General features: G+C 36.9%; 2 protein-coding genes across 4 annotated transcripts; both read left to right on the forward strand.

Annotated features, from left to right (window-relative positions):
- Positions 1 to 2,444: 2,444 nt before the first annotated feature.
- On the forward strand, positions 2,445 to 15,364 carry LOC112510448. Of its 3 annotated transcripts, XR_003068934.1 has the most exons (6): positions 2,445 to 2,606; positions 11,514 to 11,738; positions 12,815 to 13,023; positions 13,590 to 13,715; positions 13,826 to 15,012; positions 15,353 to 15,364. XR_003068934.1 is itself a non-coding variant. In XM_025115871.1 (5 exons), exons 1-4 carry the CDS (start codon positions 2,487 to 2,489, stop codon positions 13,696 to 13,698), a joined length of 663 nt encoding a protein of 220 aa, XP_024971639.1. In that variant the 5' UTR covers positions 2,445 to 2,486; the 3' UTR covers positions 13,699 to 13,715; positions 13,826 to 15,046. The 3 variants fall into 3 exon arrangements, 2 of the variants coding, with proteins under 2 accessions (XP_024971639.1, XP_024971637.1); XM_025115871.1 differs by lacking the exon at positions 15,353 to 15,364 and having other exon boundaries at positions 13,826 to 15,046; XM_025115869.1 differs by lacking the exons at positions 13,826 to 15,012; positions 15,353 to 15,364 and having other exon boundaries at positions 13,590 to 13,805.
- A 1,664-nt stretch (positions 15,365 to 17,028) lies between these two features.
- LOC112510296 (protein MIZU-KUSSEI 1-like) lies at positions 17,029 to 17,804 on the forward strand. Its single transcript, XM_025115655.1, has one exon. It carries the CDS (start codon positions 17,060 to 17,062, stop codon positions 17,726 to 17,728), a length of 669 nt encoding a protein of 222 aa, XP_024971423.1. The 5' UTR covers positions 17,029 to 17,059; the 3' UTR covers positions 17,729 to 17,804.
- The last annotated feature ends 7,995 nt before the right edge of the window (positions 17,805 to 25,799 follow it).

Raw genomic sequence — 25,799 nt, forward strand, 5'->3', positions numbered from 1 at the left:
GATACCTCTCATTCTTACTCTCTATCTAAGAGAAAGACCCACTATAACAAGTGAATAACACATTACTTCTTAGCCTATTTTTGTATCAAGTCTTTTCTTCTTGCTATCTGTAATTTTGTGTGTGAAGAAGAAGAAGTTAAACGATTTAAAGGTCACTTCTGATGTGGATACTTTGATAAATGTTTTCAATATAATTAGTCCAATTAAAAATTAAATTATTTTCATTCCATTTTATCTACTAAAAATTGGAATTTTATCTTTGATTGTCTAGATAGGTTATGTATCATATCTCTTACGCAAACAAACTGTAAAAAATTGTATTGATATTTTTTTATCAATATAAGTTTTTTAAAAGTGAAAGTTGTTGTGTTTGTATTCATCCCCTCCTCCTTTCTACAAACTGTTACCTATAAACGCTTGTAGATTCGGTTGGGACAAACAAGTGGTATCAGAGCAGTGTTTGTTTTAATGTTGTATTGTTGTTTTATTGGTATTCTATTATCTATTCTTTCTAGATAATTTGTTTACCTTTCAAATGGCTTTGAAAAACACGAGCACAAACTTTTACGACAATGACCCTCTTGCTAAACCTCCCAGTTCATTAGAGACAACTTCAGTCTCTGAAAGAACCGGATGTCTCTTTTCTTAGAGGATGTGGATTATGATATTCCATACTACATTGAGAATGGACTATATGTTTCATTTTCAATCTCTCCAACAGTTCTTGCTACATCTACGACTGTCGCGATTCTTAAACGACAAATTCTGAAGCTCCCTCATCAGTGGAGTGACGAAGACAAGAAGAATATGGCTTTAGATACTCGTGCGAGATCTATAATAGCCATGACTCTTCTTGACGAGGTTTATCACTCTCTGATGAAGCTTAAAACCTCAAAAACCATGTCGGACACTCTTTGTGTTCAATATGAAGGTACTTCTGAAGTATAAGAATCGAGGAAGATAAACTTAGTAAGACAATATGAATGTTTTCTTTGTGAAAAATCTAAATCTTTGTCTGAAGTACATCAACACTTTAATTGTCTTCTTATTGATTTGAAAACAACTGGAATAGAATATTCTATCTCAGAGACGCTGACAAAGTTCCTTGAAAGAATCATAGGATAATTATACCATGTGTCTCAAGATGTCTAAGGATATGTCATCCCTTTCCTTCAGTTCTCTTTATGGGATATTGCTTAATCATGAGCAATCCCGTCAACTAAAGAAGAATCTTCTAAAAGACTCCAGAGAAATTAAAACCTCTCATTTAGCTTTGATCTCTAATAGCCCTTTAGCTGACCCTTCTATTTCTTCTACTTCTTCTTCTTATGTTTCTATCACTGAGTTATCCTTCTAACTTTGAGGACTTGCAGACGCTGATCTTTCAGAGTTTGATGAGTCGTTGTCCTTCCTTACAAACTCCTTCAGGAGGTTCGCTAGAAAAAGCAACTTCCGCATATCTCCTTCCCTGACCATCGTTGACAAGCCAAAGTCAAATTCCATTGACAAGGCCTCAGCTAACTACTACAACTGTCAATGCAAAGAACATTTGCTAGTGAATGCAGGTCGAAGAAAGCTGCGGAGCCATCTTTCAACCTCCCATCCTCCTTCAGGCCTCAAAAAAACAAGTAACTGAAACTGAAGGAGAAGTACAAGAAGATGAAGAATCTTCAGCGTAAAGGCAAAGGTCTTGTTGCTGAAGAGCATGATTGGGCTGATTCTTCTGATGAATCATCCTCTGACAAGGAAGACACGACCTACCTCTGTCTCATGGCCAAGGATGTCAAAGATGAACCATTTGAGACATCATCCTTCAGTGATCCCTCGTCATCAACCTCTGCTCAAGTATGTACCCTAAATGAACCCTCTTCTTCCTCTGATAGCCTATCTGGAAGCGCTTACGGGTAAAATTTAACACTATCATTTACTTATCAGGTAAGATTTTAGTCCACCAAAACGACATCGTATGCAAGATTATAGTAAGAGTCGTCGCCCTCACTTACCAGATAAGACTCTTTCCACCAAAACGACATCGTATGCAAGATTATAGTAAGAGTCGTCGCCCTCACTTACCGGATAAGACTCTTAGTCCGTATCTCGCTCTTACCGAGTAAGATTTTTAGTCCTTATCATATTCATCCAATAAAGTAACGTGACTTGATAAACGCTTACCTCGGTAAACGTTTGGTAAATGGCTCCTAAGAGCTTCTTATTCAATAAGTGCTAATAAGAAACAAGTAAACAACCCCTGAAGTTATTAAGTTGAAAACAAGCATTCCCCGAGTTTTTAGCCACTAAATCATACGCCATGTCGCAAAGAACCCGTTACCTAAAATGTTAACTTGGCAACTCTGGTGGTCAATATATAATTGGCAAAACCTCAAGGACTTCAAAGCAAAATTAAAACCCCAAATTCAGATAACCGCTAATGTTCCATTACCTCATCTCCAGTTCTCTCAGTAGAAAACCTTCCATAGCAATCTCCAATGGCGTCTGCTTCGTCTCTTCACATTTCAAAAACTCTTCCACTCTCTGCTGCTTATTATGCCGATAAACGCCCCCACTTGTGCCACAACCCTACAATTAAATTTCCTGACAGAAAGAAGGTGACCATTCTAAATTTGTGTTCCTGGTTGTTTTGATTTGTTTGCATCATATTATCATCTCTACTTGATATGAAGAAACCTAAATTGATGAAAAATTTGCGCTTGAGATGCATAGATACGGGATTTCCCCCCAAATGTTTTGAGTCATCAGCTACCTCTGTTCATTAAGTGAAATGATTGATTGGAACCAACAATCTGATACGACAAATGTAATGTCTCTGACTTGAACTCAGAACCTTTAGGTTGCATAGATCAACGGATACCAGTGGGCCATATGCCGGTTGGTATGAATGCACATATCTGATAGATAGCAGTTTATTGATTATAGTGATTGGGGACGAGGAAGATTCATACTTGCATTCGCCAATGGATGGTGAGACTAGTGTTAAATTCGTCATCAGATGCGGACTAACACACACAATGCATAAATGTGTCAGGGGAGATATTATCAGGATCCTAGAAGGTCTTGCTTGTGTCCTTGCTTCTTTAGCTATTTTTTTTTATTTGAACTGCTAGGTTATGTAAAGAATGAATCAAGGATAATGTGCCAATTTTTTGTCGTTTCAGTGTATTTATTTTGAATAATATAAATTTGGGAAAGTTATCTCACATGATTAAAATAGTGAAGCAACCAGTTGATTCATATTAAGGGTTTTGCTCATAGAAACAACCTCTTCAGGAAATGAAAGAGAATGTTGTCACGAAGACTTCCCTTCTCAATCCTTGCTAAGCCCAGAACATTAGTGCCCTTTTCGGTCACTCTGCTTATCTTAGATGTCAATTGGTTACCCAAATTCTTCGCAGAGCTCCTTGGCCACAAAACTTAAGGTAGTGCTTTAGCTAAGGTATCTTGTTTACTTCCTACATGAGTTTTGTCCAAAACCAACTCCAAGCTATAACCTTTGCCTTTCAAAAGCAATTTCAATTAGAGTTGCTTAACATATCCAAAGCATCTTCTGAATGTAACAAGTTAACCAATTTGTTCAATGAGATTGGTTGTTATTTGGGTTTGATTGATGCTAAAAGTGAAGCGGGAGAAAGTTGTAGACGGAGGATAGACCCCTTGAAGTTACATGTTATGTGTTACTTCACTCTGTGGTGTTCAAGACTTGCTGCTAATTAGGGGGAGGGGGGTTCATCTGTTTGTATTTGCCTTCTCTAGAGACAGTTCACTGCTTGATGTTGCACTCTCACTTAATCTAAACAAATCAAACAAATGCAATATATACCACCCGAAGGTGGGCTCTGTAACACCCTAAAATCTAAAATTACCTCAATAACAAACAATCAACCAATATAAGAACCATCAAGGATCCAATAATACAATATTTCCAAGATCTCTGAGAAATCAACAGCAAAAAGAAATGAAACTACCCGAAGCTAAGATCCTTACCAAAGTTTAACAACTCGAGCTTCTAGCAAAAGCATAAAATAAACATTCCTACTAGCAAACCAGTAATTGAAACAACCTTCTTCCCAAGGTTTACAGCTTACGCTTTCTCATGCTAGCATTCTCACCCTAATACTCACCTGAAAATGTTTTAGTTCGAAAACGAGGGTTAGACCATAAAGTCTAGTGAATTCCTTGTGATCAATGGTAATAGTTGAAAAAGTAAGTTTCCATATCATTTCTTATAAACATGTACACAAAAATAACATAGACTCGCATGCTACAATTTTACCCAGGTAACGGATCCACAGCGGTTGCAAAAATCCATCCCACGAATGTAATCACCCTGACAAGATCGCAAACTATTGGGATTACAAGAAACGAATTCTTATAGCACCAATGAAAACGAAACTCTACATGAGGACCATTATGGTCTCACATGCACCTACTCCCGCATTGACAGTTACCCACCCACATGCACCCCATGTGACACCACAATTTCATATGCAGTATAAACATATAGAGCATACCTGTACAATTTCAATTAAACATTTCGTAAACCATGTTCACATACCATCAAAGCATTTCTTGCAAATCAGTAAAATAGTACAAGAGACTCACCTGCGGTCACACAACCCATACCGAGTCTTAACAGCTAGAAATTCATAAATCGAATGCCTGAATTAATCAGTTAAGAAAGGTGTTAAACACTTGTAAATAGCTCCCTGATCCTCTTCTATAAACCTCTATATAAATCCCTTGAATGAAGTCCCAAACTGGTCCCACAACATAAATTTACGAGTCTCGAAAGTGCATGAAACAGTGTTGTGTGCGACCCCAGGTCGCAGTGCAGGTTGTGTTGGCTGCTTTTCGATCTACGCTCGACCAAAACTCGATCTTTAACCAGAAATCTCATTCCTTATCATTTCCCACTGTTTGACAAAAACACCAAAATACTTCACAATCAATCATATGAAAGATCTCCATACTTTAATAAACATTTACTCAATCCATAACCTTAGATTAGCACATCCTAGAATGAAAAACCAACTCTTCCCAAGGAACTTGATAAAACCCAACATTGAATCAAATAAATAATCCAAATCCCACTGATTTCATCAAGCCAAAAAGGTTATAACAATAAACTCACATTTCCTTACACATTTACCACCCAAGAACAAAACCCCTAAAATCCAAAACCTCCAACTTGCTAAATCAAGGATTTAAAAACCCAAAAAGGAGATAAATGAACTTCTGCATTGGGAGGCTAGAAACCATACTTGAAATGGAGAAACAATTTCCTCTTCTTCTTTTTTCAACATTTTTCCTTTCTTCTCTCAAAATTGCATTGAATCTCCATCCTTTCTTCCCAAATCTTCTTCTACCAAGCTTTCTTTCCAAAATAGCTAAAGCTTTTTCCCAAGAGAAAAAAGTGGCGGCTAGGTTAAATGATGCTCATAACCCATATTTACAAAAGCTCTCCAAGATTCATAGTATACCAAACCATCCCTACACTTCCATTATCTTACCAAACTTTAGGAATTGGGTTATTACAACCGCTCCCTCTTAATAGAATTCTGTCCCGGAATTCGTTCAAGGAAACAAGATAAGGTAGTTCACTATCCTCTCGAGTTCAGACTCTCACACAGCTTTCTGACTTTTAAGAAACCTTCAAAGGACCAACCTATTTGTCTCCTCAAAGTAAACATTTGTTCATACATGGAACAACCTTTCAAACAACGGAACTAATACCAAAAGATTGCCACGCTTTCGCTGCACAACTCTGATTAAGTTCACAACATGCACGACACCCTTAATAATCACAATATCGATTATTACAACTTTCCTTTCCCGAATATTTCGTAATTATTCACCTCATTCCCTACTTTAAATTCTCAACCCTCCATACCCAGAAGTTTAACCACTGGGTATTTTGAAATCTTGCATGCAACTTCGATCCGTTGAAAGAAAGAATTTTAATGAGATCTACACCACAACCACCATGAACCCCAATTATTCACAACGACCACTCAATTTTCTATCTTAACACAAGGTTATCCTTGAATTTCGCATTTAGAGTCACAATTATGAGTTTCTGTATCTATCAAGCATGCAGTATTCAATAACATCCATCATTACGATCTACATCTAACACAATAGTACTTTATCCCCCACTTAATATTGAGCACCAACTCATCATCCGGTTCACTTATGGCCCTGTCGAAACGGTAAGAAATAGTTTGGTAGCTTATAAATAGAAGGGTAAGAATATTAGTAAAAATAATGGCCTCATGTCCACGTTGGTGGGGTGAAGGGACCAAGTTGTTTTGAGGTTCTTAGTAGGGGAATTAAATAGCGTCGATAAGAGAGAGAAGAGATATTCTGTTTTGTGATTCTTTAAATCCATTGGCTAGAGCCGGCAGAGCACCAGCCCTCAAAAAGCTGGACAACCCTTGTGATCCCTAGAATTAGTGAATACATTCCACTTTTTGCGTTACGAAATTGACGGTTTTGTTTCTAGTATATCAAATTGGTATCAGAGCAGGATGGAGAGCCTGGAGATGACGAAGCCAAAATGACGAATTGGAAGGCAGCTTTGGTTCCGTGCAAGTAGACGTTGAAACATTGAAAGAGGATGTGGAGTAGTTGAAGAATGGGAAGCAGACAGTCATGCAAAAATTGGGTTTGATAATCCATCGCAGCAATGCCCTATTACCCGTTGGGAAGAACTAAAGTTGATGATTGTGAAGCAGTTTCGTTCGTTAACAGAAGGATCCCTATGCGAACATTTTTGGCGTCAAAGCAATCTGGAACGGTGGGGGAGCATAGAAAACAATATATTTCTTTGGCTTCACCCTTGATGGCATTCCCGAGGAGGTTTTCTTAAGCCAATTCCTTAATAGCTTAGACCCTTTAATTAGAGCTGAAGTACGGCTTCTATCTCCGGTGAATTTAGGAGAGGCCATGGAGATGGCAGCTAAGGTAGAGAGAGAAAAACAAAGTGGTGAACAGAAGTAAAGTCTCAAATCCTTGGAGTCAAAGGAAAACTATTCTGGCGATGGAAGATTCGAAAGTTTAGGGAGTAAATATAGACAAGCTGGTAGGATCCTGAAGCAAGGGGGAATGGAGTATCGACGGCTATCAGATATAGGGTTGCAATAGAGTAGAGCCCAAGGTTTATGCTATAGATGCGACACCAAATATGCACCTGGTCACAAGTGCACACAAAAGGAGGTAAACGTGTTGGTGGTTCAAGATGATGAAGGAGACAATCGAACAGATTAGACAGAAAAAGATAAGGATGAGAAGGAATTAGGAGAAATGCGAACAAAAATCAAGGTACATCTTAATTTTGTGGTTGGATTTACTAATTCCAAGACTATGAAGATACTGGGATTTATCCAAGGTCAACAAATTGTGGTTCTGATAGATTCTGGTGCCACACATAATTTTATCTCCAAGACTTTGGTGGACAAAATGAACCTACCAACAGAGACCACTAATAACTATGGGGTAACTATGGGGGCTGGGGGTGTAATTTCTGGAAAAGGGGTGTGTAGGGGAGTGAAGCTGAGGCTCCAGGGGTGGATATTGTAGGACTTATTGCCAATTACTTTAGGAAACTCTGAAGCAATATTGGGTGTGCAATTTGCAAACTTTGGGGGCAACCTATGCAAATTGGAAGACACAGACAATGTTATTCGAAGTGGGTGAAGAAACGGTCGCCCTCAATGGAGACCTATCGCTTGGCATGACTTTAGTGTCGATGAAAGCCTTAGAAAAAGTTTGGGAAGAGAAACAGGGTTTATTGATCGAGCTAGGGCTGTTTACCACGACAGAGGTTGCAGCGATTGAAATTCCCACAGAATTAGAGGAAATTTTGGGAAGTATCCGAAGGTTTTCGAGGCTCCATATGGAGCTGCATCTTGAGAGGGTTAAGGAACATCAAATAGTAATGAAAGAGGGTTGTGGGCCGGTCAATATACACCCTTACAAGTATCCTTATTACCAGAAAGAAGAAATTGAGAAATTGATAAAGGAAATGTAGGAAGCCGGCACTGTCTGACAGAGCCATAGTCCGTTTTCAAGCCCTGTCCTGTTAATCAAGAAGAAATATGGTAGTTGGCGGTTTAAAGTGGATTACCGAGCGCTCAATAAATGCACAGGCTCGAGTAACTTTTCCATACCTGTAATTGATGAATTATTGGACGAACTCTTTAGGGCTAGTATCTTTTCAAAATTGGATCTAACGTCGGGTTACCATCATATTAGAATGAAGGCTGAGGACGTAAGCAAAACTGTTTTTCGGACCCACAAAGGGCATTACAAGTTCCTCGTCATGCCATTTGGGTTGGCCAGTGACCCGATAACGTTTCAAGGGTTGGTGAACAAAATCTTCAAGCCTGTACTTAGAGATTTTCTTTTGGTTTTCTTTGACGATATGTTGGTGTATAGCAAGGATACGATGAGCATATCAAACACTTAGAACAGGTGTTTAAAATTCTACTGCAATACCTCCTGTTTGCGAATCACAAGAAGTGTGAATTTGGACAAGAATTTGGTTTATGTACGCCATGTTGTGTCGAAGGCAGGGTTCGAATGGACCATTCGAAAGTTCAGACAATGCTGGAATGGCCGCAACCCCGGACTATAACCGAGTTGAGGGGATTTCTGGGGCTCTCGGCTACTACGGGAAGTTTATAGTGGAGTATGGGAAGTTGGCAGCACCCTTAACCGATTTACTAAAGAAAAACAAAAACCATTTTTGCTGGAATGCAGAAGCTGAAGTAGCCTTTACAGCATTAAAGAAAGCCCTAACCACAACACCGGTTTTGAAGCTCCCTGACTTTACGCAAGAATTTGTAATAGAGGCCGATGCATCAGGATATGGATTAGGGGTTGTTCTTATGCAACAGGACGGCCGATAGCCTCTTCAGCCAAGTCTTGGGGCTACAAGCTCGCGAAAAATCAGTCTATGGGAAAGAACTCATGGCCATCGTGTTGGCTGTGCAAAAGTGGCGTCCCTACTTGATAGGAAGGGAGTTTGTGGTCCGTTCAGATCAAAAAATTTTGAAATTTTTGTTGGAGCAAAGTGTAATAGAATCAGAGTACCAACATTGGGTTAGCAGGTTGCTCGGTTACGAGTTTGACATCGTTTATAAAGTGGAAGCATTAATAGAGCAGCAGATGCCTTGTCATGGAAGGGGGCAATCACCGCATGTTCAGTCATGGGAGGCCCGCAATGGTGGCAATGGGAGTCAATCGGGGAGGAGATAGATGAGGACCCATTGTTGAAACAGATTAAGGATAACATTAAAAAAGGGGAACAACCACCACCAGGATTTTCATGCAATCAAGGGTGGTTGTTATACAAGGACGAGTCAGTTCTTTCCATGCAATCAACTTTGATTCCTTTAGTATTCGAAGAATTCCACAGTTCACCCTAAGCAGTTAACGCAGTCGATTGCGGAAATGGCGGTCGGGGCCTTGATTTGAAATAGCAGCTATCGCGATGATATGGCGGTAAAAGATATTATCTTCATAAAATAAATACGAATATATATATATATATATATATATATATATATATATTGAACTTAAAATATTGTATGTCTAATACATATCAAGTCAAACAATTCGAACCATACAAGCAACATAGTAATAGGACTATAGGAGCTGTATTGTCGAGACTAGAAGAAAGCTCGAGAAGAAAACTCTAGCAGAAAATGCATGGAACCGTGGAATCAAGAAGAAAACTTGAGCTATTTGAAGCTTTTTGGACTTGTAATCAATGAGCAAAGCTTTGGACTTGGAATCAATATCAAAGTTTAACCGAATTGTATCTATTTGATTTAATCGGTTTCCTTTTTGTTTGCAGGCCTAAGTTTGACTCTAAATAGCCCACATAAATGACACAATAAAAGCCCAAATAGAATTCAAATTAAAAAAAAGAGTCCAAAAAGAGCCCAAAAGAAAAATCGGTAATAGCGATGGTTATTTGGTATCAAAATTGCAGTCAATAGTGGTAACAACAGCCGCTGTATCGCTATAAGACACCGCTGTTTTGGCAAGGACAGCTATTCACTATTTCGGCTCCATAGCGCGTTATTAACTGCATAGGGTCCACCCATTTTCTGTTGTTTATGGCAGGGAACCTCTTTCTTTGTTTCCTTATGTGGTGGGGGAAACCAAAAATGCAGAGTTGGAACAACAATTAATTGATAGGGATGATATGTTGAAGCTTCTTCGACAAAACCTCCAAAAGGCCCAAGACCGGATGAAAAACCAAGCAAATTTGAAGCGACGGGAACTCACGTTTCAGGTTAGTGACTATGTCTTCTTGAAGATTCAACCTTATCGTCAAAAGAGTCTGGCCAATCGTCTGTACGAGAGGCTATCCCCAAGGTTTTTTGGTCATATCGTATTAAACGAACAGTTAGTCCAGTTGCCTATGAGTTGGAACTACCATCCGAAGCTAAAATCCACCCGGTCTTCCATGTCTCAATGCTTAAACGTGCCCATGGCTCTTTTTATTCAGTTCTAGCTGCACCATTACCCATCACCAAGACTAGGAAATTGACTTGCAACCAAGTTCTGTCATCACTCATCGTTGGGTTTATGAAGTTGGCCGCCCAAACTTAGAACTCTAGGTCTCTTGGTGTAATCGTCCCATCGAAGAATCTACCTGGGAAACTTATGATCTAGTAGCTGAGCAATTTCCTGCATTCTGCCTTGAGGACAAGGCGTTTTACCGGGAGGGAAGTAATGATAAAAACCCACTGAAAGTGTACTTGAGGAAAAGGAACCGGGTCACAGCTGCCAATATGGGGCAGCTTAATTCTATTTTTGGGAATTGGCTGAATCCACTAGGCCAAAACAATTGATGGTCAACTGGTTGAATTTACCCAAATCAATTGATGGTTAACCAAGGAATTAGGGAGCAATTACCACACTGGATTTTAGCAGTTAGGCCGTCCCTTAGCATGTTAAATGTGAGAGTTTGAACAGGGCCCCCGAAATTTTGGGGCCCAAATTTACATGTGTTTAGGGTCTCTTATGGACCTGCATAAAACTATAGCCGAAGTTATTTAGGTTCAAACCATTAATTGTTTGGTTTTAGGTTCAAATCATTAATGATTTTAGTTTAGTTTCAGATTTGCTAATCGTTTTAGGTTTAGCCCATTTTTGTTCTTAACATATATTATCTGTAATCTCATTTATGCAATGCAATAAAAAGTTTTGGATGTAGCAGGGCCTCCAAAAAGATTGGAACGTCTGTGGCAGTTACCATACTTAATTCTAAGAATAGGATAGTATAAATAACATGCTTGCTTATCATTGTTATCATCGAAGTTACTCATATTTATCTTTTCTTGTAAACGGAGACCTTGCTCCTCTCGAATCGGGCCACTATCAATAAAAAGCTAGCCTATTCCTATTCTTATTAATTTAGTACCTATCACTGTGCTTCATCACCGATACTTCCATCTCAACTAAATGATGACATGGAGCTGCAGGTGGTACCGGAGGACATTTTAGATGTCCGGCAAGTTCTGAACAGACATCACAGGCATTTGGAAGTTGTAGTTAAGTGGGAAGGATTGGCAGAATCTGAAGCTTCGTGGGAGGATTGGGATGCGATAAAAAATCAATTTCCAAACTTCCACCTTGAGGACAAGGCGAATGCTTTGGGTCGGGGTATTGATAAACCATCATCCGGTTCACTTACGGCCATCGAAACAGTAAGAAATAGTTTGGTAGCTTATAAATAGAATAAGAATATTAGTGAAAATTATGGCCTCATATCCACGTTGGTGGGGTGGGGAGACCAATTTGTTTTGTGGTTGTTAGTAGGGGGAATTAAATAGCCGCGGTAAGAGAGAGGGGAGACATTCTGTTTTGTGATTCTCTAAATCCATTGGCTAGAGCCAGGAGAGTACCAGCCTCTCGAAAGCTGGAAAACCCCAGTAATCCCCAGAACCAGTGAATGCATTCCACTTTTTGCATTTCGAAATTGACTGTTCTCTTTTGAGTATATCGCAGTCCTAAAACACATTTTATTTAAAAACCGTACTAAATCAATAATAATCAGAATCCCACTGAATCAACCAATAACCCATCTATTTTCAGAATAACTCTTTAAGACTCGCTTCACAAAAGGAATAAATCAGGCCCATATAGAACATTTCCCAATTCGCACACATGGAACACCATGGTTCACTTGGAACATTTGCCAAAATAATACTAATTTAAATACAATGGTCTTTCACTCAAAGCACCGCCTGCAACCACTTTAACCATGTTCTTCTCGAAAACATGAAACGTACACTTTAAGTATAAGGCTTGCTAGCAAATGCAAGCTTTAAACCAATCTCATGGATTAATTTTCCAAACACCTTAGCTATAACTGGCATTAATACCTTTTTCTCATACCCCACCCCAGGGGTGGGTGGGAAGATGTATGCTGACCTAACTTCTACCAAAGAGTAGAGTGGTTGTTTCTATGAACACCCCCGACATTTGAAAAGTGTGTGAAAGAGGGAGTTAGCCCAAAAGTTCGTGCTCTCACTTAAGCTATGAGATAGAAACAACCTCTTATAAATCTAAGTATACTAACTTGACGATGAAGGATTTGGATCCTAATTACATATCGTGTTAGGTTCATGCTAATGGATCATTAGAAATGCAGCTGGAGTTATTTGGCAAGATACTGTGTTTGGCTGAGTACATAACTACAACATGACTGTTCTGTTCAACGTTTTAGAAATGGATCTTCACAATTTTCTTCTTCAATTTTTCTCTATGCCGTTTCAAATAGTGCTGGGGTGTCCGAAGTAATCAGAGTTTTATTGGTGGAATTATGTCTGAAATGAAAGATCCATCAGCTGAGACGCCAAAAGTTTCCACTTCACTACAGATAGGGTCCCCAATCATCATAGTTGAAGCTCCTACAATGTTGAAGACGGCAGCTTCTGTTCCTTGTCTCAGAGTTAATTCTGGCTTAGTTAAAGCCGGTGATGTTGGCAGGTACTCTCTCTCCCTCTCTCACACACCGACACATGGTTTAGACAGCAAAACATTTTTCGTTAAATGATGTGTTCTATACAAACTAACAAACCATTTTGATATTTCCATTTCTAAACAACTATTACTTGTGGATGGAAAATCATAGACATGTTATTTATATTTTTTATTTAATGAAGTATCTTTTGTTTAAAGTGGAAATACACCTTTAATAAAAAGTAGGCAATATTATGGATATGGCTGTGGCAAGCCACCAAAATAATGTCGTTTTGTTTAATGAACCTTGTGTGCACGAATTTTGACCATGGCGTGGGCTATGGCTAACGAGACCACAAGCCTATGCGCTTTGAGAGAAAAAAGGGCAGAACCGTCTCTCTATATGTGTGTGCATGGTGTATCTGTTTATGTCTGTATGATGTATGCTGTGTTTGTTAGAGAGACCGTGTGAGTCATACACCTATGCTGCTACGGGCCAAGTTATTCCTTATAAAATATTAAATTCAAAAGTGAAATCCAGATGCTGGAGCTTTTTATCTGAAGTAGATTAAACCTCCTTACAACATGTGCAGGATTATGTCAAGGAAGCCCAAGGATGTATGGGCAGTTCGTCTGACTATTGGTACTTATCTCATAGATGGAAAGTACTTCAAGCCCTTGCAATTGGATAAGGATAACTGATTTGTTTTGTACATAACGTAAGTGTATATTTATATATATAACAATCATACACCCTGGTATTAGACTAACCTTATATATAAGAAAAAAAGAGATTATTTTGATCAAAATCTTTTGTTCTTTGTTACAGGATTATGATAAGAATAGCACTGGACTAGGTTAAGTATGTAACATCTAAACCAAACAATACTAGTATTCCACCCGGTGGTAAGGTCTTGGAGGGTAAGATTTATGCAAACCTTACATTTAGAGAGGCCGATTTAGAGAAAACCCTCAGCTTGTGAAAAATGTCAAGTAATGCAAAAAAGGAATGTTTCTAGACAGAATTGTAAAAGAAAGCAAAGAGCCTACCCAGCTAGAAAGCACACCCTTCCTGTTCCTATAAAAAGATACTGCAAGCCTATCTCAAGACTCTGGACCCTCAAACCCACCCTCTACAAGCACAACTACCCTAATTATCTAATGTTTAACTCCTCAAAAGCGAGCACATGGAGTCGGACCCATCATAGATAATCTTGTTCCTTCTCATCTTACTATGAAAACAAAATACTTTCTCTGATTCTGGTGTTCTTTTTTCTATTTAAATACCATCTGCCCCAAATCTGAGTTGGGGTTGCTTTTGGTTTCCTAACTTCCCAAAAGGATCGTAGGTTTAAACATGTCCGAATGCCACCTTTGTGAATTGGGTATGCCTAAGGACATGAATTTGATTTTAGTTGGTCTTGTTGTTGTATGAGTTATCTATCTTGAACCTAATCTTGTAATGGAGTTAGGAGCCCCACACATCTAATGGTTTATACGATATGTAAAAGAAAGTCATACAAGGGACCATCCTTGTGTTATATGCAATCAGTTGCTCATCTCATCTGCTTTCTATCCTTATAATTGAGGTGGCCCAAAGGTTGTACTGCCCTCTCCTTTAACCCACGGAAACAGGGCCTGAATATTAGAGCTAACCTTACACGCTTTCGTGACCTCAGATCGGATGAGTAGTTGCAAAATGCAAAATAAAGCGTTATATACGATGAGTTAAGAGTCCCCACCATTGGATAGACTTGAACCATTTCTTTTTTATGTGTTTTGGAGAGTAATCTAATGGGGTTCCACATATTTTCTTATATTACCAAAGCCAAGATCTACCGGTGTATGGACTCGGACTCGACACTCTGAGGCAATCTGTGTTTATCTAGCCTAGGCCCTTCTTTACACTCTGGGACAATCCGAGGCTTTGTTGGAGTCTGACAGCAGCTGGACTTGGACTGTTTCTCTTCCATATTTATGAGACTTCCCTTCTCTCCCAAAAACTATTTTTTCAAGGTTCGTTAGACCACCTTTATGATTAGTTTTCAAATTGTTTTGGTGGTTTGCTAGTTAGGGTGTCATTTCTAAATAGTTCCTAGAGTGGCGTATATACCCTGCTACTACTGTTGGTTATGGATGCCAGTTGTTTCAACATGGTTTGTTAAATATGTCAATCATTTGGGTGTAGACTGAAAGGTTTCTGAGTTCCATGATTGTTTAGACAGTGACAGTTTTGTTTGGAGCAATTTTACTTTACTAATTTATGGGACAATCGATAAGAATCAAGGCTGTTTATCAAACATTTATCAGGTAAGTCATTACCGGCAATAATCAACATCCTCAATTGCCTTATCAGGTAATAATCTTCGCCATTAAAATTGATTGTTGGTGAGCGTCTTTTACCCGTCAAGTGCTTATTAGGTAAGAGTCTTCTCCCTCACTTATCGGTTCTTGTTATGCCTTTTGCTGGGTAAGATTCTGGTTCTTGCCATTCCCACCCGTTTAAGGCAAGGGACACTCGATAAACACTTACTGGTAAGCATTTGGTAAATACACCCCTACAGTTTTATTTCAATTAAAAACCATGATTATTTACTAAACGAAAAGAGGTATGGGGTTATAGTTTAGACTTTATGATTTACCTGCCGTTAGGATATGTGATTTACTTTGGTTATAATGATTGTGGGACTCGTACGATGGAGGAGCTTAAGAAAATGGCATCATACCGAGTTACTAAATGATACGTGATGTGAAAATCCCTAACATCTTGTTCTTGGAGTTTTATCTGATTTCACGATTATAAGAAGAACGATTCTAGGCTATACTTGGACACGTACGGCATCTATATGTTTGGATGATTGAAACATCAAAATCATTAAAAAAGTAATGTTGCTGTAAAGTTTGTTTTGTTTAGAAATGAAGGCATGGGAGCTAAAAATGGATCGTTAAGTGGAATAAATAGCGACATCTCTAAAGTCGCATTATGCATTATGGCAAGGAGAGTAGGGGGAGGGGGCATGGGGGAAAAAGAAAAGCACAAACCTAACTCGTTGATAACAACCCCCATGTTGAATGTTGATATCCACTTCTGTTCAATTATTAATCACTAAAACAAATATTCCACTTTTTTTTATATCCATATATATATATATAGGTCCATTCAAGGGAGAATTGACTAATTTGTGATAATTGTGAGATCCAATCTCAATCATAAATCAATAAGATAAATTAGAAAATTTATAATTTTGGTAATTTTGAATTAAAATTTTAATACAAAGACATTTTAGGTATTTAAAAACTTTTCTCTCTCCTCTCTTCTCTCTCCGTCCCCCGTCCTCCATCCTCCGGCTACCGTCCTCTGGCGATACCACTGTGATATCTAAAAATATTGACTTTGTTAAAAAAAAAGACATAGTGTGATACCCAAACACATATAAGATGCATTTGTGATACACTGTGTTACATCTCTGATCGACCACACAAACGACCTTAGTGTGATACCCAAGCACATATAAGATGCATTGTGATACCACTATGTTACATATCCGATCGACCGCACAAACGACCACAATGTGATACTCAATCACATATAAGATGCATTGTGATACCATTGTGGTATCATCGGAAGACGGTGGCCCGGAGACAGAGAGAGAATGGAGGAGAGAAAATACCTAAAATATTCTTAAATTAAAATTTTAATTAAAAATTATAAATTTTCTAATTTATCTATTGATTTGTGGTTAAGATTGGACCTCACGATTACCACAAACTAATTAGTTCCCATTTGATTAAGTCCATATATATATATATATATATATATGGTTGGGTTCACGTGAGACCTGTAAGACCAATTTATGTTTATTAATTAATTTTATAAGCTAATAGTTTAAAGTTGCACGGTAACAATTTTATGATTATTGAGAAGTCTTTTAAAATATCGATCTATGATATTTTTATATTCTTTTAAATAAATATTATTCTCTTTTAATTTCAATTATATATATATATATATATATATATCACATAACCAATTAACCATCCATATTCTTGATAATTCTCCCTCATGGAAAACCCAACTCTCATATCATTGCTACAACACACCACTCGAACCGGAAAGCGGTCCAAAAGCAGCGGCAGCGGCAGCGGCAGCGGAGGAATCTTCCGCATGTTGAAGCTTCTCCCCATGTTAACCTCCGGTTGCAAAATGGTTGCATTGTTAGGACGGCCACGAAGACCGCTACTAACCGATCACGCCACCACCGGAACCTTATTCGGGTACCGAAGAGGGAAAGTGAGTCTAGCCATCCAAGAGGATCCGCACCGCCTCCCTGTCTTTGTGATCGAGCTCCCGATGAACTCAAGTGCCTTCCAGAGAGAGATGGCGTCAGATACCGTGCGTCTGTCACTCGAAAGCGAGACGACGAGTCGAAAGAAGAAGGTGTTGGAGGAGTTTGTGTGGGCGGTCTATTGTAATGGGAGGAAATACGGATACTCGATTAGGAGGAAAGAGATGACGGATGATGAGGTTTATGTGATGCAATCGTTGAGGGGTGTGTCGATGGGTGCCGGAGTTCTGCCGGGGTTGTCGGCGATGGACGGAGAGTTGACATATATGAGGGCAAGGTTTGGAAGAGTGGCTGGAAGTAAGGATTCTGAAGCTTTTCATATGATCAATCTTGAAGGTGCTGAAAATGGCCAGGAATTGAGCATTTTCTTTCTAAGACTACATTGAAAACAGTAACAAATTTATAACTATATATATAGTTTTCATAAATACCATCGTTTAACTTTTACTATAAGTATGTGAAAGTAAATTAATATTTGTTATCAGTTAGGTATGTTAGTGAACTTTATTTACAGTTTAATAAATAATGTACATAATTATGAAACTATCATAAGTTTTATTATACATACATATATATATATATATATATGTATAATAAAACTTATGATAGTTTCATAATTATGTACATTATTTATTAAACTGTAAATAAAGTTCACTAATTTTATTATACATATATATATATATATATATATAGACTTGGGATCATGTGAGACCAAGACTTTTTCGTGAGACCCGTAAGACCAATTCTCAACCCTTGGATTAGATCTACAATCGTCAGATCTGAACATTCACAAACGCCATGAAACTTCTCAATAATTACAAAATTGTCACTGTGCAATTTAGACAATTAGATCTTTAACTTATAAAGTTGATCAATGAACATAAATTGGTCTTACGGGTCTCACGAAAATTTTTTGGTCTCACGTGAACCCAACCCTATATATATATATACATACATATATATATATATATATATATATATATATATACTTGAGATCATGTGAGGCCAGTAGTTTTTCGTGAGACCCGTAACACCAATTCTCAACCCTTGAATTAGATCTACAATCGTCAGATCTGAACATTCATAAACGCCACGAGACTTCTCAATAATTACAAAATTGTCACTGTGCAACTTTAGACTATTAGATCATATGCTTATAAAGTTGATCAATGAACATAAATTGGTCTTACGGGTCTCGCGGAAAACCTTTAGTCTCACGTGAACCCAACCATATATATATATATATATATATATATATATGGAAGGGTTCAAACGATAACCCCTGTGATTTACGAGAATGCGAGAACAACCCAATAACCTCATATTGTGATAAAAAATAAAATTAAAAGATTTTTAAAATTGAAATTTAAAAAGATTCAAAAATATTAAAAATAAAAGGGTAATAATGGAAATGATATCATAAAATCTTTTAACACGATTACACACGATCATGATTATCATTATCTAATAAACGGTTAATCATGTGATATAGGTGTGATAATCATGCCAATTATCACATTATCGCTTATATCAACACGATTTGGGTGTGATAATCATGTGATTATCACACAATTATCACATTATCGCTTATATCAACACGATTTGGGTGTGATATAGGTGTGATAATCATGTGATTATCACATTATCGTTTATATCAACACGATTTGGTGTGATAATCATGTGATTATCACACAATTATCACAAGGATTCCGCTCGGTTAGGGTTAACTTAGAAAATCGACTACCGATTTGATGAGATATGAGTGTGATAATCATGTGATATCACTATCATAACAACGCACTCGATTTGATCATGGTTTCGATCGGTTAGGGTTAGACAATCACACCTTTATCACAACGATTACTAATGGTTTCGATAGATTAGGATTAGACAATCACACATTTATCACAACGATTACGGGGGACATCCACTAAACGATTTGGTGTGATATGAGTGTGATAATCATGTGATATCACTATTATAACATCACTTGCGCACTCAATTTGATCATGGTTTCGATCGGTTAGGGTTAGACAATCACACATTTATCACAACGATTATTCATGGTTTCGATAGGTTATGGTTACACTTGACTGRTCATGGTTTCGATAGGTTATGGTTACACAATCACACAATTATCACAAAGGGAAAGAAGAGAGTGAAAACAAACGTATAGGAAAAAAAAGGATAATTATGACTAATTAAAATAAAATAAAAATTATAAAAAATACTTAATTACATTACTGCCCTTATTAATTTATTTATATTTAATATAAGTTAATTTATTAATTAAAAAGGTTTGAGGTTATTAGGTTGTTCTCGTAAATCACAGGGGTTCTCGTTTGAACCTCCACCTATATATATCTGAAAATATTTACTTTACTGATATTAAATGGTAAATTTTTCTTTTTCGTTAAGTAGTGGGCTTGGGCATTTTCAGTTTTTGCTTATTAGCCCAAATAAAGCCCAATAAAGAAGTTGGATTTTTATGGTCATATCTAGTGGTTGCAAAAAACCGGTCCCGGGCCGGTCCCGATCGGTCATAAGGTTATGCATAACCGGCCATAACCGGTCCCGGTTGAAAAGGTGAAGACCGGTCAAGCCATTCTATAACCGGTTATGGGGTCCCAGTCCTGATATTAAAAAAATATATTTTTTTAATTTTTTTGAAGGATATATATTTTTAATACATTATTAAATTTGTCGTACATGCCACTCAAATACACTTTAAAAATATGTTTTATTATAAATAAAATTACATCGTTTTACAAATTGAGAATTTGGTATGTTAACCTCTCAACCAAAACATATATTTATAGTGTTTTGAGGCTAAAAACTACAAAAAAAAATGGCTCTCTAACGTCTCTCTAACAGCTATGAAACGACTCTTTTTTAAAAAAATTCAGGCCCGGCCTGTCCTTAATCGGTCTCATAACCAATCCTGGTCTCACAAATCCGACAAAATGCATAACCAGTCATAACCGACAGTCTCATATCCGGTCCTCACCGGTCCGGCGGTCCCAGACCGGGTTTGGCCATCACTCATATCATATGTGTAAAGATTGGTATTTGATGAAGCCTGTTAGGCCCATTGCTAAAGACACCTCTTGGTTTGTTAACCATCTTAATCAAAACTTTGTTTCTGCAAGTTTATTAGGCCTGAGTGCACTATCTATGGCCAAATTTAACCGGTTGGATCGGGGCCGACTTGGAATCAGGACGAGCTTGGTTAGGAACCGGTTAAGACCCGATCGGTTAATACTAGTTATAATTTTTTTGAAAACCAATTAAGGTCCAGATTTTTGCCATCTCTACATACATTTTAAAGTGAGAAAGTGTTTTTCTTTGCAAAAGATTAGTACGACTCACAATAGATTTTGCAGGTTCTTATGACGACCTGGTCGAGAGAGTATGAGACATCGACGAATGTTGTCATCTTATACAAGCAAATGCATAATTATTACCTTATAGGCTTATTAAAATAAACCGTCCATTACTAAATTAGACTCCTAGTTAATTATCGTCAACTTATTTATTATTCCTGTCGCATCCAAATAAACCGAACTTAAAAATGATGGTTTCATAGAACTATACAAATTTTTCTTGAGTCAACCATTGTATTTTTTTTTATTCTTCTTTGTTCTTTTAAGAAAATTGGTTTCATAAACCTTTACAAATATCTCAAATGGTAAGATCTTGGGTTTACTTTCGATTATCATTCGTTAAAGTCTCTTAAGGTAGGGGTAGGGGATGGGGCGGGTTTTGTAATCCCCGTCCATGGCCCCAGTCTCCGGCGGGTCCGGGGATTAAAATCCCGTCCCCAGTTAAACCTCTATCAATCTCCAATCAAACCCCGTAAACAATATCTTTTAATTTGATTCTACCAGAAATCCCCGGCCCCGACCCCGAGACCCGTTTTAGCAGGGAATCCCCGTCCCCATTCGAGTTGGGTGAACCGGGTTCCTCACCGGGTCGGGACAAATCACCATCCCTATTAAGGTGACTAGAGGCATGTTGGTTGTTATGATAACCTAATGGAATTAGTCGATTTGCATGCAAAACGACTCCAACACTCGTAGTATCAAAAATATGAGTAAGCTTTCTTTGTCTTATATGATTTTCAGCATTTAATATATACTAAGAGAATAAATTCATAATCATTATTTGTTGATCAAATAATAATAAAAATGGAAACTTTGTAAAATTGATGAATGAATAGTAGTTTTTAGTTTCGAGAATAATTTATGATGATTGCCAGATGAATTAGTGTTTTATATTTGAGGGATTTTTTTTTTATTAACCTGGATATCCAATCCGTTATGTGAGCCGACTAATCCCAGGGTGACCATCTGTTTTTGCAGATAGCCCGGAGTCAACGCATTTGAACTTCCGTGGCCACAAGTGGATTTTTATTCCTCATTGGATTTGAACCTGAGACCTCCTGGTACTTTTGATCTTTGGAACCAAACTCAAACCAATCAGGCACCACCCTTGTGGTTGGATTTTTCTTTTGAATAGAGTAAATGTTATTAATCTTTAATACAGTTTATGTAAATGTATATGAAAAAAAAACTTAAATCAGTTTAGACGAATTGAATCAGTTAAAAATGAATGAAATAAGATAGACAAGATAAGACAATGCATAGTTGTATTGTCGGTAGGTTAGAAAATAGAATGTCAAAGTGTCGTTAAATAAATAAAAGAAACAAAAGATTGTTAATTGATATTGTTGGCAACTTTATCCAATCCAACCTTCATTTTATTGATTTCGTCAAAATCTCATTCCTCCTTGTCCCTTGGATCATAATATTATCCATTTTTAGTACATCCACATGTTTGGAATTTGGAGGTTAAATTTTATGGTTTAGCTCATCTTTCTTCAACAATAATAATAAAAAATTATATTTTGTTTTTATTAATTATTTAACAGTTTATATGATAAAGTCCAAGAATCTTATTCAATAAAAAGTATAACAAACAATAAGAATCTTATATGATAAGTGAGGAATAAAACTCGTACATGATTACTGCTTAAAGGGTAAGAGACATTTAGCAACAGCTCCGAGAATGTTAATAAGGAAAGTGAGGTCGTGACTCTTGTTGGTAAACGTTTAGTTAATGATCCATTAATTTCGTTTTATATCAGTTTGTTCTTTCGATTTTGATTATCTCAAAAGAATAATGGGTTTTTATAAATTTAGTGCAAGATTTTTGCCTTGAAATAAACGGTTATTTTGGTTTCAACCATCCTTAAATGTTTTAATAAGTTCTTAGTACGAAAATAATCGTCATGATAAGTTTTATCGACAAAGTTGGATAAACATAATAAGACATAAAAAGTAAATTGTTCTATCAACAACCATGTCTGGATTTTGCATGATCAAGACATAAGAACTCCATTAATATATACGTTCAACAAAATTAGCATATGTAAACATCGAACGTGTGACATTCATGTCGTAATTCTACTATTTCGTTCTTCATTTTTAACACAAGACCATAAATAATGCTCTTATTCAGTAAATACTGTTCTTATTCAAACTAATGGACTACAGAAATTTCTTAAAAAAGCCTCGTGTTAGAGAACTTCTATGTAACATGAGTTTGGCTTATAATTTTTTCTTTGAATAGCAAAAGTACACTTTGTAACACTTGGACATCTCTTCCGCTTCCAAACACCTCCAAGACTCGATCTCGTTCTCTTAACCTCATCATTGTGCTCAAGAATGAGCGTAAATCGCTCCATTCTCAATTAGACCATAATTAATTCTCCTTAAACCGACTTATCATTTCAAATGTTGTTTGAAACTTACTGGCAAATCCCCAACTTATATAGGCACCTTCCATGGATTTCCCAACTTGTAAAAGTGTCATATCTATTCCGTCAACCTATTTAGCATCGTGAACACAATATTCAACCCGCCATGCCTTGCATTAATGTGTGGAACTCTTAAATGTCTCAGTAGTTCTGGTTTTTTGCATTATGTAATAGTGTGTATACTTGATAAGCATGGTTTGTTACATGCTTAAAGTACCCATTTCTTGTGTTTAATAGATAGATCTTCTTAGTTTATCTCAACCTTGAGTCATTTTTACTTCCTTATTTTCCATTTGTTATGTTTCGAGCTAAATATGGTGATAGATTTGTTTTTACAACAATTTGGGGGTAGATGACATTTTTGACTCACAAATACTGCACTATGATGATGCTGCAGCATTCCAGCAGCATTGACCTGATCCGGTTCGGCTTTTTGGAGAAATGCTTAATAGTTCAGCCATTGTCAAGAAGGAAGTCTTAGCTGAAGGAACCGTCGTTTTTTGCCCTCAAACAGCTGGTGAAAAGGACATGAGAAGACTTTGTGGATGACTTTTTGTGATGCAGATGATGCCTCCTTTCAAGTCCTTTCATGTGTACCTTTACATTTTCATTGTTTTCGTCTTTAGTTGAGCTTGTGTGTATAAAAGAGGGCCATGGGTGCCTCTTTAGATCATCCCCTGGACATTTGATCTTCTATCTTGTTCCAAAAACACTCTCAAAACTTCTTCTAAGTTTTATGATTATGCAAGCTTTTAAGTTTTTATTTAAATATTGTTCTTCATCTTGAGGTGTTGTAGCATTATCAGTCTTTTATTTATTTACTTTTATCGTCATTTACTTTCCGTCTTTACTTTCTGTCATTTATATTCAATTATTTACATTCAGTTATTTACATTCATGTCTTTACTTTATGTCATTTATTTATGTCATTTACTTTCCGTAAGGAGTAGCTAATTCCATTAGCTCGGGTGTAGGGTAAAGGGTGAAATGTTAAACCGAATGAAAGTGGACGTTGTTTCGCAATAACAATGTTCCACTATTTCATTCAAGTTTTATAAAACCAAGCACACTTCTTGACGAGTTGATCACTTTGAAAATGTTAAAGTGTCATGGACTTAGAGATAAGCCATTGATAAGCACGTCAGCTTGAATGATATAAGAGGTAGACTTGAGAAAGTTACCGACAAGGAGACTTGTCATTTATGTTTTTCAAACTTAACTCCCGACGGGTTGGTCACTCTCTTAAAGTGTCAAAATGTGATAGATTCAGAGATGAACTGTCAAGAACACGCCAACTTGAATGATATGGGAATCGGCTCGAAAAAGTGATTTTTAACAAAGAGATTTGTTTAGCCATATATCTTGAAGACACCTTCTTGCTACTATCCCTGGTCTGAACACCACATAGAGATATGAGTGCTAAGCTATAATATAGTGCAAATGTGAAGTCCGAGAGGAATACCTTCAAGATAGATGGTGGAACTAGTTCTTCTACAGCTTTGTCTGCTGGATTTTGTGTTTACGTTTCACCCCAAGTCTTACACCCGTGCTACCTTTATTATTATGTTATATTTATCTGTGTTAACTCAGAATCAACCTGAAGTCTCATTTTTGTCATCTGAAATCTTTTCTTTTATTGGACTCTCATTAGACTTTTGCTACAATCTCCGTGGACGATAATCCGGTACTTGTACCACTTTATTACTTGGAAAGACGATATTAAGCCATATTGTATACTTGTTTTGTGACCCAATTTATTAGTCTAAAGGTGTAAAAAACGCCCGACCAAAACTTTTCCGACAAGTTCACCAAGATAAGTATTTTAGCAAAACACGGTAAAAAACGCCCTTTATGCAACCAAAATATGAGTTGTAAAGTTCTTCAACCTAATTGGATAGGTATTTATCCGGTTAGAATCTTTGACTTTATTGAAAAGGATTGTTATCCATCACTTAAATATAATAATAAATATATTTAAATAAGACTAGAATAATACTCGCACAATATAACGAGATATATCTCAATTTTAATGTTTCGTGTTATTTCTTTCTTTGTCTTAGTCGATGTTATAACTAGGCATGAGAATGGGGCGGGGACCTCAATCCCCGTCCCCATCCCCAACGGGGAACGGGGATCCCCAACGGGGAATCAGAGATTTTTTTTTTCCGTTTATATTAGTTATTTTGAATTAAATATGTGAAAGACCATATATATTTAAATCTCGATGAAGTTCTGACCATCTGTCAGAGAAAAAAGAACGAACGGATCTTGCAAACATTTTCAATAAACCTAAAACCAAAATGAATTTAATTTAATACAAAAAAACCACAACATCATATAAGAACTAATAACCTAAAATTAAAAAAAAAACCCAATTTAATCCAAAAAAAAAAATTATAGTGACATGTACGAAAAGATATTGAATAATATAAAACCATATCGAGTAATATATAAAACTTGTCGAGTAATTATATTTTGACATGACATCCAAAATATTACATATTAGCATCCAAAAAGTAACAATTTTATATTATAAACCTAGTTAGGAATAAAAAATTATGAATTACAGCTTTAGTTGAAATAAATAATATATATATATGTATATAAAATTTATTTATTAATATATTATATATATGTAT

Source organism: Cynara cardunculus, assembly GCF_001531365.2.
Source record: "Cynara cardunculus var. scolymus isolate 2C chromosome LG 3, CcrdV1, whole genome shotgun sequence".
NCBI classification, from domain to species: Eukaryota; Viridiplantae; Streptophyta; class Magnoliopsida; order Asterales; family Asteraceae; genus Cynara; species Cynara cardunculus.